This window comes from Leuresthes tenuis, unplaced genomic scaffold, assembly GCF_036924035.1.
Source record: "Leuresthes tenuis unplaced genomic scaffold, fLeuTen1.0.hap1 SCAF_7, whole genome shotgun sequence".
Lineage (NCBI taxonomy): Eukaryota > Metazoa > Chordata > Actinopteri > Atheriniformes > Atherinopsidae > Leuresthes > Leuresthes tenuis.
The window spans coordinates 17,573,368-17,587,798 of NW_027325361.1; the positions used below are offsets into that span (position 1 = coordinate 17,573,368).

Below are 14,431 nucleotides of genomic sequence, written 5' to 3' on the forward strand. Positions count from 1 at the left end.
CCTCATTTTCTCTGCATGACATTTCTCCACTTTTCATCTGCTTGTTCTGCGCCTCCTGGATCTGATAGCGTTCAAAGCTGAAGATGTCTTTGTTTTGTGTTGTTTTGGCAATTTTGTATGCTACCCCGCTGCAGACAAACCTGATTCACGAGTGAAAGCATGACAGTATGCTCAGAAACGTATGCTCCAAACCTTGAAATGTGAGATAGCAAAATTCAGAGCTCCTGCAAAAAGAAAACTACTACAAATATCTACAAGTTGAGTGCTTTCGTGTCACATTCACAGGTTTTCATTTTGTTGTACAGAGGACAAAATAGCTATTTTGATTTAAAATCCAAATAATACCAACGTTAAGCATCTGCTCCAATGTGGGACACTGGCCAGTTATCAAAGCATCTGCCAGCCTGGCCCCTGACCTGACTGACTCAGTGTCCCTCACTGTGTTTGCATGAATGTAGCTTTTTCACGATTTGCTGTGCTATTCCTTTATGTTACCGCTTTGTGGTCAAAACTTCTGTCTCTTTACAGCTAAACATCTTGATGGATAAAATACGCATTTTCCATTTTCAGGACCTTCAACTCACATGCCACTGTACTCCCCACCATCTGGAAGTCTGATAATCAGCTGTTGCATAGTTAACTTAGGTATAAGTCACTCTCTCGTCTATTCTTAAAAGTTCCGTTGGAGTTGTGTACTTTTTCGTTATGAGTGTGGGTGTGGGTACACAGCAGCAGCTGGACAAGGGTCGATGCCTTCCTTTTCCATTGCCACAGCCCCCTGCTTCGTTCCCACTGCACTCTGCATTCCCAAACATCTAACTCACCACCGGAGCATGCGTCACTGTGCCCTAACACACAATGCTGCTGCACACATCGAGACACACACACAGATGAACAAAACAGGCACTAATGGCATAGTTGTTCCAAGATCTCACTACTACAAGGCCAGTTTTTTTCATAATCTGGTGGCCTGCAGCTACATTTCCTTTTTCCAGCAATGCACCAAACATTCAGGAAGTCTGTGTCCAGCTTGTAACAACACAGGGCCAAAAGGCCTTTTGGGTGTTTTCATGTGTTTATTAATGGCTTGTCAGAGCGTCTGTACATCTCTTGCTACTCAGGGTAAAGTCAACAGCTCTGGAGGTCATTCATTAATCTACACTGACTTTGTAAGAGGGCCAAACGGCCTGTAACTCCTCACGATCAGTGATACCACAGTGACTGCGAGAGTGAAGGGATAAGAGAAAACTGCCTGCTCTGTCGCTGCCTAGTCTCCTGCTCTTTCTTGTCTCTCACCAACGTGTTCTCTTTCTGGCAATACTTGTTACGGTGCCAATATTTGTTAGCCAGAACTGTCATCCATTGCAGTCTCAATTTTTGGCCTGTCCAATGCTAAACCAGCTTTTTAGATCCAGTAAAAACAAAGATACAAAAAGAAGAAGAAATAAAAGTAGTGATGGATGATTTGAAAAAAGGAGCAGAAAAGAAAACTAAATAGCTCTTCATTTTTTGGACACTTTTCCAACATATCAAATATGGATGGTCGCCTCGTTTTGACTTCTTTTTATTCTGCAGCACAGGTTAAATTAATGCCCCCATTCATTTCCTCATTCCTTTCTGAAAATTCATATTCTGCAGCTGCGGTCTCTCTGGGTCAAAATCTGTCAAAATAAACAAGTTCAAGCAGAAAATCCCTTCTCAGCCTTAACGGCGTGACCGAATGGTCCATTAGTAGCTGCTCCTTATGATCTTCCCTTGAAAATGGATTTCTCCAGTGATATGGAACTGAACAGATGTTAAAATTTTGATTCTTCTAGGTCTGTCAGTCCATGTTTGCTCAAAAGTAGAGACTCCTATTTGACTTTGAAATCTGAGTCAAAATAGTTCTGTAGTATGATCGAAAGACAGGGGAATAGAGAAGGGAGACGGGAAGTGTATGGAGGTTCAGAGTCCTTGAAGGGTACAAGATCCAACAACTTCTCGCCATGATTCTATTTTGCAGTGTTCTCCCAAACAATCACCACTGTTCCTGCTGATCTTCCTGCACAAAACAACTCATCTCTCCTGTGGATGGACCCGTCATATTGAGACCCAGTGTCCTCTTTGCAAATGGACACGCAGCCCCATGGTTTACACACGACACCAGCCATGTCGTATCTATAATATAACCAAAGCAAAAGTACAAAAAAGGAGAAAAGAAATGTGTAACCGTTCCTCTCCAGTCCATTCCAGTTGGCTCCAATGGGAGAGGTCTGACCTATCTCACACTCAAGAGGACCAAAGGGACCAAGCGATCCTTTATTTGAACATGAAAAAACAATGATTCATCACATGACAAATATAAAATAGATTCCAACCTTTGGGCCGGTCACTGGAGAAGATTTATTTAGAAGAAGATCCAAGAAAAACATGGTGAACATCAGATTTTGGAATAATCAGTTTCCAGCACTGATAGGATACTGAAAGTACTGAGGAAACAAAATGGAAAACAAGAGCCGTTTAAGACTGATTTGACTTTATGGAGCACATAAGGCCCTTGAGGCTAAATACACATGTGTTGGGACAAGTAGGCCAGCAATTATATGACACATTGGAACATACAAAATGGACCTGAAGTCTGCACTCTACAAACAAAAACAAAAGTCGTTGTCGCACATCTGGAAGATCAGCCATATAATAAGCTCACTCTGAATGTTTATTTGAAAATCAAAATGTTTAAATGCAATGCAGCACGTCTCTGTTATGTCGTCAAGCGTCTGTCGGACTGACAGGGGTGCTCCTGGTTCAAACTCGCTCCTGACTCATGATTATTGGTAATAAAAAGGTGGGGGAAGATCCCGCCCCACCGGCTGGGAGGGGTGAGAGCTGAACAGTCCTGGACTGGAGAGTCACTGTTCGGAGAGGACGCTGAAAAGTTTAGGACATAAGTCACGGTGGATAGTTTTACACGACAAAGTTATACGATTTTATTTTTATTTTTTTACACGGACTGGGGCACAATATGGACTTTTGACTTCACATAGGACATTTCCACCTTTTTGCAATCACATTTTTTGTTCTGATACACCTTTACGCAGGAGGAGAAAACGTGTCCAATTTTGCAAATGTCGCCACTCCGCCGGGATGTTTAGATGCGTCCAGTAAATCGAAAAGGTACGGTTATTCACAGCAGCTACATGTAGAAGTTGCAGGAATGATGTTCAACAACAAGGAAAAATCTGTGCAGGTGACTCTTTTTTTTTGTTGGTACCATCAGCTCAGAAAATTGGAAAGATGTTTAGGCTCAGACGACACCAGAAAGCGTCAATTGTCAACGCGAAAATTCTAATAAAAGTTGCAGACAGTTTTTATTTATTATTTATTTTTTTACTTTGATGCAGAATTCACTGTAAGGACTTTTAAAAAACTTTTTTTTTTTAAAATGAGCGACATAACTTGATAGCTTGAAATGAATTTGAGTCAACATGATTTTTATAACACAACCATCTGATCATTAAAGGCAAATTAAGAGAGAAAAAAGAAAACTACTGTAGAAATGTCATGTGTTCGGCTATTTGTAATTTCTTTCATTAATTCTTTTATTCTGTTTACTAATGTGTCATATATATAGCTTTCATATTTACTACTGTACTCAGCTGTGTATCAAGACGCATATGTGAAAGCATTTAGGCTCAGTGATAATACAAAATGCACAATATCTAGTTTAAAATTTTTAGATTTTCTATTCATGCCTCTCCACCAAAAGTTAACTCAAAATAACTGCAATTAATATGAAAACTTAATTTCAATGGCAGGTGCTTGAAGAGGCTTTAAGATGGCAGCTGTGACGCTTCCCGGTTGAGCAGCCTCCGTTTCCAGCGCTGTGGCGCCCTCTGCTGTGTGGCCGAGGAAGGTCAGAACGGGGCAGGCAGCATGGGGAACATCATCAAGGAAGGCATGAACACTGTCATCGTCAGCCACTACAACCACTCAGGGAAGTGGGACCGGCCTCGCAGTAGCGGGGTCTGTAAGACGGCTGTGCTGCTCTTCATCTGCGTGCTGATTGTTCTGGAGAACATCACTGTTCTGCTCGCTCTGTGGAGGAATAAGCGGTTCCACAGTCGCATGTACTTTCTCATTGGAAACCTGGCACTGTCGGACCTTCTGGCTGGTGTGGCCTATGTTGTTAACATCTTTACATCGGGACAGAACACCTTCTACCTGACACCAGTGCAGTGGCTGGCCAGAGAAGGAAGCATGTTTGTGGCCCTCAGTGCCTCCACCTTCAGCCTCCTAGCTATTGGCATAGAGAGGCACATGACTATGGTGCGTCTGCGTCCCTGTGAGACAGCAGGTCGAGGTAGACTTCTAGCACTGCTGGTGGCCTGCTGGTTCGTGTCATTACTGATGAGTGCCCTTCCCAGCCTCGGCTGGAACTGCCTGGATAATCTGGCTATATGCTCCACAGTTCTGCCACTCTACGCTAAGAGTTATATTGCCTTCTGCATCAGTGTATTCAGTGCCCTGCTGGTGGCTATCATCATTCTCTACATCCGGATCTACCGCCTGGTGACGTCAAGCAGCCGCAGGGTGAGCAGTCGGCCCTCGGAGCGCTCTCTGGCCCTGCTGCGGACAGTGGTTATTGTTCTTGGGGTGTTTGTCATGTGCTGGGCCCCCTTGTTCCTCCTGCTCCTGCTGGATGTTGGTTGCAGCCCAAATATGTGCCCAGTCCTCTTCCAGGTGGACTGGTTCATTGCCCTGGCTGTGCTCAATTCTGCCCTTAACCCTCTGATATACACGCTGTCCAGCAGGGAGATGAGGGCTGCCTTCTTTCGGCTGCTGTGCTGCTGTCAGACCAGCATGGAGTCCGCTGGGACTGCTGCGGTGGGCAACCCCCACCTGGGCACGGTCATCCCAACAGCTGAAAACAGCAAGACCAGTTTTGGCGGAGGTGGAGGAAGTGGGGCTGGCAAGTCCACACTGAATAGAACAAAGCTTCCCACACCTGTGAACACCTATGAGCTGAAACACGGAGATCCCACAGCCACTGCTGTGCCTCACCCTTCTGGGCCTGCAGACCTGCTTTCAGCTGTGCTTGTAAAGGCTGGGGCGCTGCCGCCCCTCAGCAAGTTCTGAGTGGAAGTGCCTTAAATAAGTCATACAGAAGTGAACACTCGCCAGACGTTGTCCTGCTATCAGCCACTTTTTGTTCGTACACTATTGCTAGTGTTCAGCGGATATTGTTTCGCCTGAATTTACTCAGTATTTCAACTGTAACCATAGAAATTCAGATCGTAGATTAGAGGACAATCAAAATAACTTAAAGCCACTTTTCACAGTTGACAGCAATATTGCTTCCAACACTAGTTAAATTATTTGTTTTGTCTCACACAATGATTAGAATTTAGTGACATTTCAAAACCATGAGATACAATGGGATAGTGTCATGGACATTGTATCTAAATCTGTCTCTGTGAAATAACTCTTGGTAATCCTTCAGATGATAATGGAGTGAATTTACCTTAACTATGTGTTTGTCAATACGTTTATTAGCATGTCATTATAAATAGACAATCAAATTGTTGCACTTTTTTTTTGCATGTGTTTATGCAGGAATCCTTAGAATATCTGCATTTTCCATCACAGCTAGATTTGACTATTTTCTGTGAAAACATTTCCTACCTTGTTAGTATAAACTGGTATATTTTTTGCTTTGTGTGCATGAAACCCATCACGGTACTAGGACTTTATTATTGACTTTATTATGAGTTATTTGCAACTCACTGTGATTTTAAAAAAAAAAGAAGAAAAACAGCATATCACCAGACTAGCGGCCTCATGAGGCTGTGATGTTTATTACACACCAGAAAACATAATTGTAACCCGGATAAAAATGGCACTGCTATTATTAGATTCTTACCACTTGTGGGCAAGAACTTTAACTTTGTCCTGATGGTGGTGCTACAGGAGAGGTGATGTTTGTAACTTCTGTTTGGCCAGCTGTCCCTTTACCACTGTTGGTTTGCCTTTGATCAGTCTCAGCCCAACTCGGCTGCACTGTGGGCTCAATTAACACAGCTAATAACTACACACGTAAAAAATATTTGCTTTTCATCAGCACATGTAGAAAACTACTCTCACGTCAACTAACCACTAGTGAATAAGAGCATTGGATGTGAATTATTTAATGGTAGACTGTAAATGACTTTTCTGCCATGGGTGATGTAGTGCCTGATGCAGTTATACACCAAATAAAATCATATTGCCTGTCACCACATTTTCACGTGTCACATTTTTTAACATTAAATCAGTCGCCCACTTGCCCTCAGCCCTCCCCATCTTGTTCAGGCTGCTTCTCGGTGTTCCTCCTCTGCATAAATTGTGGAGGCTTTGATGGTAAACGTGTCTGTAACTTCTCACCATATTAGAAGTCGAGCTTAGCTCATACTGATCTGCTGTTAAGGTGCTCATGAAAACTTAAAGCCTACGTCACACACATAGATTCACGTAGAGATAATTTACTTGGGTCGCTTTATTACTTTTCAGACAGGAGACAAGACATGTCATCTGATTTAACCTGCAGCTCTCATTTATAAATCGTCCAAATGCAAAACTCATGGATCCGTTCATATTGTGATTCATTGCCAGACTCTGGTCAGACAGCGATGAATAATGCAAAGAAATTCCTGATATTATTACAAGAGGTTTCCAGTCAGGAAGGTCACTTATCAATTAGTCATGAAAGATATATTGCATGAATATGCTTTGATGAAATAGTGTCCCATTCTGTGTATATTCTCTGGTGCTCACTTACAGTAATAAAGAGTTACAGATGTGGCAAGGATTGTGGGAAGGGTTTATTTGGCAGTTTTTAAGTTCATGTGCTTGTTTAGTTTCTAAAAAAGGAATGTTTTACAGATGAGTAGTTTAAACTGAACTAATAAATAGACAGCATTTTAATCCTCATATTACGCTCCACAGTTAAGACCAGACGAGAGCTGACACACCGGCATTTCATACTCACTTCAGCTACAGGATGTGTCTCCGTTCTGCATCTCCAGTTTTGATGGAAAAAGACAGCGAGGGCTCAATACCAGCCAAGCATTTACAGCTTAAAGGTCACTGATTTCTTTCTGTCTGAAATGTTTGAACATTCTTTCCTGAATTAGCCAGGGAAGATGATGGCCTTATGCCATGTGCAGCATTTGAAAAAGCCGAAATGCTAAGCGGGGGGAGAGTGTGATTTGTAGTCAGTGGGTGCACTACCTCCTGTTTGCTGCTTCTCATCGTCATCTTTTTACATATAATTTTGATCTAAATTTAAGCACCTAGTTGATTAAATCATCAAGTTTAAAATGTTTTAAAGTGATCTTGCTAGAGAAAAGGACAGAGCATTGTTTAGCTGTGATCAACATAAGTGGAATTTATGAAAATAACAGTTTATAAATACACAGTGATGACACAGTAACTCAATGTTAATGATAATTACGCTTTACATAACCATCATGGAAAAAAAACGAACACATCCCAGAATGAGCAACCAAAATTAAAAGCACGTGCCCAGTTGCTATCCCTTGAAAAGTCCTATCTAAAATGGTAGTTACACAGACAAAAGTGAATAATAAGTACTGCCAAGTATATGGGAAATTAACTATGAGCATATAAATTCATGGGCTGAACGCAAGAAATTTCCTGTTCATTCAAAATTTGAAACTCACTAAATATACTTTTATCTATTGACAATCTTCAAAAGCACAATCACACAAAGTTTGTACAACAACAAAAATCTGCTTTAAATATTTCCATCTGCAGAAAACTGTGACACTATGCCAGCTTTAATATGCTTAGTGTGTTTTCATAATAGTAGTTGAAAGTGCTGTTTTACAAGGTCCAAAACCAGTTGGTGTTCAGGTGGGTTGAGGTCCAGAGACTGCCAAAGTCACAGCACATAGATTACATTCTCATCAAAACATTCTGTCCTGGTGCTCAAAGATTGGATTTATTCTCATCCCGGAATAGTTCAGATCCATCAGGCTCGAAATGTTTTATCTAACTTCCAATCAAGGAGTGTGTGGATTCAAACCATGCCAGCAAAATACCCCTCACAGCAAAACAGAGACACCAGACTCCCCAGAATGGATGGGTCAAGCATCAGGGCCTGTATTGTTTTCTTAGTGAACGACTCATGAACTTTCTAATTGTTGAGAAACTTGCAGAAGATGACTAATTCAATCTGACGGCATCACTTTTTCTATGGTTCTAGCACAGATGAACTTTCAAACAGTCTTATCACATTCTGCAGTGACATTCTCAGTTACCTGATAAAGAGACTTTCAAATATCACAGAGCAGAACTGTTATCAAATATTCATTGTGCACAACTTCTGACTTCATATACTGGTATCTTTATTATACATCTGAATGAACCGATGAACTAGTGAACACACTGGCACAAGACAAAGGGAGACGCAGACTCTTATACACAGGGTGATGGGGAACAGGTGGAAACATTCAGCAGACCATCAGACCGAGACACACAAGGAAGAGCAAGTGACCCGAAAAAAGAGGAGAGTTACTATTTCAAAATAAAACAGGAAATGACAAGACAAGACATGAAGACAGGACAAAAAAACCCACTTGACCTCACAGCGGTGTGACATAATAAAATCATATTACAACCCCAATTCCAAAACAGAAAGATGACAGGCTGTGGAAAAGCTAGAATCCTATATCTGAGAAGTATTGGACAACATTCCCCTGTTCCTCAGTTCCCACATGTTTACAGTCTGTTAACAAAAAAAAGGGAGGATGCTACATAGTGGTAAAGATGGGGCTGTCCTTTGGAGATGTGTTGCTGATTTGACTGATTTGAGATTTCTGAACTGTAGCTATGTACAAAAAGAACTATGTACAAAAAGAACTTAAACCAGCTTAAGTAAGGTGTTTACGCTCATAATCCTTTATGACTCAAGTGAAAGTCTAAGAATGCTGAACTCATCTGAACTGATCTTAAGTGTAACTTAACATAAAATCAAAGAACATTTTCATAACTCAGGCCACGGATGTAACTGTTCCCATAAAGCTTTTTTATGACACACATATTGAATTTCCAAAGCAGTAAAGCCTCGGGTGGAATTAACAACATTAACATTGGCTCAATTCCCTTTATTGCTGCAGCAAGCCATGACAATGAGCCAACATGCACAGCAGAAGCACCTTGTGCGAGTGCAATGTAGTCGTCTCCATTACACCTGCGCATCTGTTACATGTCAAGATTATCTGCCATGTACAGTAAAGGTCTATATGAGTACATGTTAGTTAGTTGTTTGTGTGACTGCCATCTTTGTCCTGACATTAAACGTTCGCTATAACGTTTGAAATAAAGTCAAAATCAACTGGGTCTGCTCAGTATTTTTTGACATACCTCCAAATAAGACTGAATGTTAACTGCTGATTTGTACCATACAAAGGATCTGAGTGGATGGACCTGCATTTGTTTATCGCTCCACTCATTTGCTCAGGGTTTGACGAGAGCTCCGAGTGTCGAGGATATACTTATGATCTTATAACAGCTTGGCAATGATGGTATACGTTTTTTTTCGAATATAATTTCAATGGCACTGATGTAAAAGCTTTGCTTAAAACTGCAACAATGCCTGTGTCTGTTAGGGGTACCTCTACTTGCATATTTTCCATATTATGGCTACTAGGGGAACAAAGTAGAAGGTACACAATGAAAATTCTGTTAAATGTTAAAGCATTTCACACCCTAACATTTCCTCATCTATAGATGAATACATTTTCTCTTTGACATTCATCGAGATGAAGAACATGGGTTCAGTTAGGTGGTCTGATTTTGAAGACTGGAGAGATAACACTTTCAGCAATACAAGCATTCTTCTTCATTCAAATGCTCTTTGTGTCTTTAAGCATATTCAGTTTCTCCAATCACCTGAAACAAACACCATAAATGGCCCATGTGCTAACTGGGTCAAATACCTTAATAAATCATGTTAAGTAAATAGCCGTCACTAGTCCTCTTTGAGGATTTAGACATGGTGGATTTGTGTCATTCTCTGTGCACAATACCTATTTGCATATGACTAATGTGAACACGATAGAGGACAAGAAAATCACACACCCTCCCGTCATCATGATCCTGGCTTTCTGCTGCTGTGTTGCCACTGAGGCAGCGGGCTTGCATGCGTGTGTGCGCGTTTGCACGTGTGCGTTTTTGTGCACGTCCATGTTCGAGCCGTGTGTGTTTGAGCAAAAGAACAAAGACTCCATCTGGTCTGAGCCACAGAATGTGCCAGTATGAAACACTTCTACCATTCTCAGGTCCCTTTTTGATGCAGCTCAGAGGTGGAGTGGGGCCAGGCTGAAAGCAGCACGGGGTCTCATTTGATTCGGACTCTCACGCTGGAAGCCCGAGTTGAAGCCATTCTCTCCTCTATAGTGGAGTTTTGCCACTCGCACCAGAGGGGACGGACTCATTCATCCTTCCCTACCTTCACCTCTACTGCACTCCGATTCAATGTAGTGTAATTAAACATGGAACAAAGAAAGCAAAGAGCAAGGCAGACTTTGGTGATAAGCTCCCCGGGATCAGAGGGCTTTATCCAGGGAGCAGCTGGGAAGAAGCTGAGGGCGCAGAGACAAAGGTCACTTCATAGAAGGACATCTGAGGAAGCTAGCTGAGATTTGGATCTGTGTACAGTCCTCCCAGCATTCCCGTCAACACCCCACTGCCATTAAATCTTCTGTTTGGGGCTGATCAAGAAGACAAGTGGAGGGAAAACAGAATATCTTGATTTGACAGCTATCTTACCATCTAACCCAAGTCTGTCTTCCTATTGCATTCCTAGTTCCTTAGCAACAATGCTGTTTTCAACGATATTAACTGTATGAAATATGTATAAAACTGAAATAATTATCTTTTTAAAGCTTGTTATATATTTATCAACAAAATATTTCAGCATCCAGCCCAGTGTAGTTCAGAATCTCTAAATGCAAGAAGACCCCCCCCATGACAGAAATCTAGAGTACTTTGCATTATTTACAGACTGTCATGTTTGTACTTGGAGATTTCTTATTCTCTCACGCAGCTCAATCCACTTTAAAACATTAATTAAAGCATTACTGTATCACATCTCTTTAGCTCACTAGAGGAGTTCTCATGTCTTGTTACTCCACAAGAATATTAAGATACTAAACTTGGAAAGGCTTCTGTTCAATACTTTAAACAACAGCTATTTAAAATTTCAAGTATTTGCTCCTACAATCACATGAAAAAGAGAGCACATCCTCTTTCTAAGGTCAAACATATCAAGAGCATTCAGATATGTGTTAACACGATACCATGGAGGAAAAACTGATCTTAGAGAAGCAATAGTTGCTTGAACAAACAAGACCAAAATGGAGATGTTTGGTCATAGTATACATCAACACATTTGATGAGAACCAAACACAGCATAGCATCACAAACAGCTCAAACCAACTACCGAGCAAGGCGGTGGAGGGCTGATGATTTGGACATGTTTTGCAGCCACAGGAACTGGAAACCTTTCATTCTTTGAGTCGACCACGAACTGCTCTGTAGTAGTACTGTAGAGTCAAATGTGAGGCCATCTTTCTGACAGTTAAAACTTGGCTGAAATCGGGTCATGCAACAGGACAATGATCCCAAACACAGCCGCAACTCCACGACATAAGAGCTAATAATAAAAGAAAAGAATAAAGGTGGTGCAATAGCTCAGGCAAAGTGCAGACCTCAACCTGACTGAAATGCTGCGGTGGGACCTTAAGAGAGCTGTGCATAAATGAATTTCTGCAAACCTCAGTGAGCTGAAGTAATACCGTTAACAAGAGTGGCCCAAATTCTTCCACAATGATGCAGGAAACATAACATCATACAGAAATGTTGACGTATTTCATCTCAGCTGGTATTAATCTAATTTTAGGACACAGTATGGACCAGATTATCTTTTTCACCATGTCTTGATATGCAAAACCTGAGAAGTGAAAGAGGGTGTACTTTTTCATATTACTGTTAGTATGACTTGTGAGAGACAAACTGCATTTTGATGTGTCTTATCTCCCTCGGTTTCTCCTGTTGTACTTACATCTCTCGAGCATAAGAGAAGTCAAAATCCCTGATTACATAAGAACACTCTGTCTGTATCAGTCTCACAAACCAGCTTAATGTAACAGATAGATGGCGGAAGTTGATAAGTAATCTTTTCAAATTCTTTCTCCCCCCAAATCCCCCCTAAACCACAGCTGCCTCGTTCTCCAAACACTCTCTGATTGCAGTTCTCTGGCAGGGGCTCGACAGCATGCACACACCTGCTCACTCTGACCTCCAATCTATCTCTTCCATGCCTGCCTGCCACAACTGTAGGGATTACCATGTCTGGGCTCGGGGATAAATGAGAGGGAGGACGGCAGCCTGTAGACTGACATGCATGTCCTGTCCCTCACTTGTGGCTTTGAAAGTGTGTGCACAGCTGGTTAATTCCCTGCCTCAGTGCGTGCAAACAGGCTGGAGGTTTGTGTACATGCCGTGCCAAATAAGAACTGGAGGTGGAGACACTAGAGATCAATTTGAAGTTTGCCTTTCATGGGTGTTAAATGAGGGTAGAGTCTTGAATTAGTGTTCCTCAATGGCATGAAATAATACAATAAAGTAAGTTCAGAAAAAAACTTCTCTAAGCGTTATATATCAAACTATGATGAGATGATAACAGTCTCAGCTATTTGGTTCTTAATAAGTGAGACAATAAAAAAGAACCGATCTCTACACAGGTGTTGCTCGAGCAGATACTCCTACATGAGCAGCCACTGATGTGAACTCACTCCTGCTTGGAACATGACAACATGACTGCAGTCTTTTTATACTCCGGTCCTGAAGTTACTGTCAAATCACCTGCAGTCAGCCAAAGGCACACAAGAATGCCCCCACTGAGACAAACCATGACAGAAATCTCTCTGGACAACACTGATACGGTTCCATCAATGGAAAAAATGACCATGTTCCTTGCAGTAAAATAAATCGCTAAAGAAATGTTTTTGTGCAACTGATTCGGAGTAAGGCAGCTCTGACAGAACATATTAAAAGGGTACCGCAACAGTTTTAGGCACAGAACTTTGGTTTAGCTGTGAGAAAGAGCTCCAATCAGCCTGTGGGACTCTGTAATGTAACCCCCCATCGCGCCATCAGAGGAGGTACTTGTGTGGTGAGGGACACATTCGTTGTTCAAGTTGAAGAGTTAAAATCCAGCATTGCTTTAATCACACACATAACTACAAGTTGAGGCATCTCTACATCTGATGACGTATTTAATTAGAAGACTTTATGGAACTAGCTTCAGTAGCCGAGGATCAGACCGCCAAGGAGTCAGATGAGTCAGAGGAGTCAGATGAGGTGGCTCGGGCATCTGGTTAGGATGCCCCCTGGACGCCTCCCTGGGGAGGTGTTCCGGGCACGTCCCACTGGGAGGAGACCCCGGGGAAGACCCAGGACACGTTGGAGAGACTATGTCTCTCGGCTGGCCTGGGAACGCCTCGAGGTCCCCCCGGAAGAGCTGGAGGAAGTGGCCGGGGACAGAGACGTCTGGGTTTCTCTGCTCAGGCTGCTGCCCCCGCGACCCGACCCCCGGATAAGCGGCAGATGATGGATGGATGGATGGACTTTATGGAAACACTTTTTTTTTTTTCACATTTGATGTTTCGGTGGCAAATGTTGACTTAATTTAATGTGTTAACATTAATGTGTTAAAAAAAAACAAACAGTAACTTGTAACTTGTGTCAGCAGGTGTCTATTTCCTGTGTCAAATGTACCATGAGAACGATTTTGTAAAGTCTGAATGGTCGTTCACTGGAGAGCTTCGTGAACGCCCTTTCACGGCAGACACAGGAAAAACACTGCAAATATTGATAAGATAAATAAAAGACTATTATTTTCGAGTGGAACATTGCCCTCATTAGCAGGACCCTAAATCAAATCAATGAATTCAACTCATCCATGAATAATCTAATGGTTAACGCCCGTGATCATCCTATTGTGACATATCAAAAATGCATTCTGAAAGTATTTCTGTCTGTTGAATATGTTCATTTATACATTGTGTGTGTGTATCATGCATGTGTGTATATGTTATGTGGTTTCCCAAAATGCTGTCTGGCTCCATAGTGATCACAGGTGTTCATTCCTCCAGGCTTGTCTGATGGATTAACAGCTGCCGTCACTGCATAATCGTCGACAGCCGCGAGATCTGACATTACACCCACTGTGACTCTGATCTGACGGCTACAGCCACACAAGGACACATACTTCACATTTTACACAACATCATTTAAAGATATTTTCATAGGGTTGGTGCCATTTTTTCGAGCCAACATAAATGTGTTAATAGAAATATACTGAGCAGGCTTCAATCTGATATATATA

The 14,431-nt window shown here is 41.9% G+C and overlaps 1 protein-coding gene across 1 annotated transcript; it reads left to right on the forward strand.

Moving 5' to 3' along the window:
- Positions 1 to 2,883: 2,883 nt before the first annotated feature.
- On the forward strand, positions 2,884 to 6,251 carry s1pr3a (sphingosine-1-phosphate receptor 3a). The gene is made up of 2 exons (XM_072389621.1): positions 2,884 to 3,153; positions 3,795 to 6,251. Exon 2 carries the CDS (start codon positions 3,913 to 3,915, stop codon positions 5,113 to 5,115), a length of 1,203 nt encoding a protein of 400 aa, XP_072245722.1. The 5' UTR covers positions 2,884 to 3,153; positions 3,795 to 3,912; the 3' UTR covers positions 5,116 to 6,251.
- Positions 6,252 to 14,431: the final 8,180 nt, after the last annotated feature.

Excerpts from the sequence above, each read along its gene's own strand:
- s1pr3a (XM_072389621.1), top strand. The coding sequence starts at position 3,913 with ATGGGGAACATCATCAAGGAAGGCATGAACACTGTCATCGTCAGCCAC.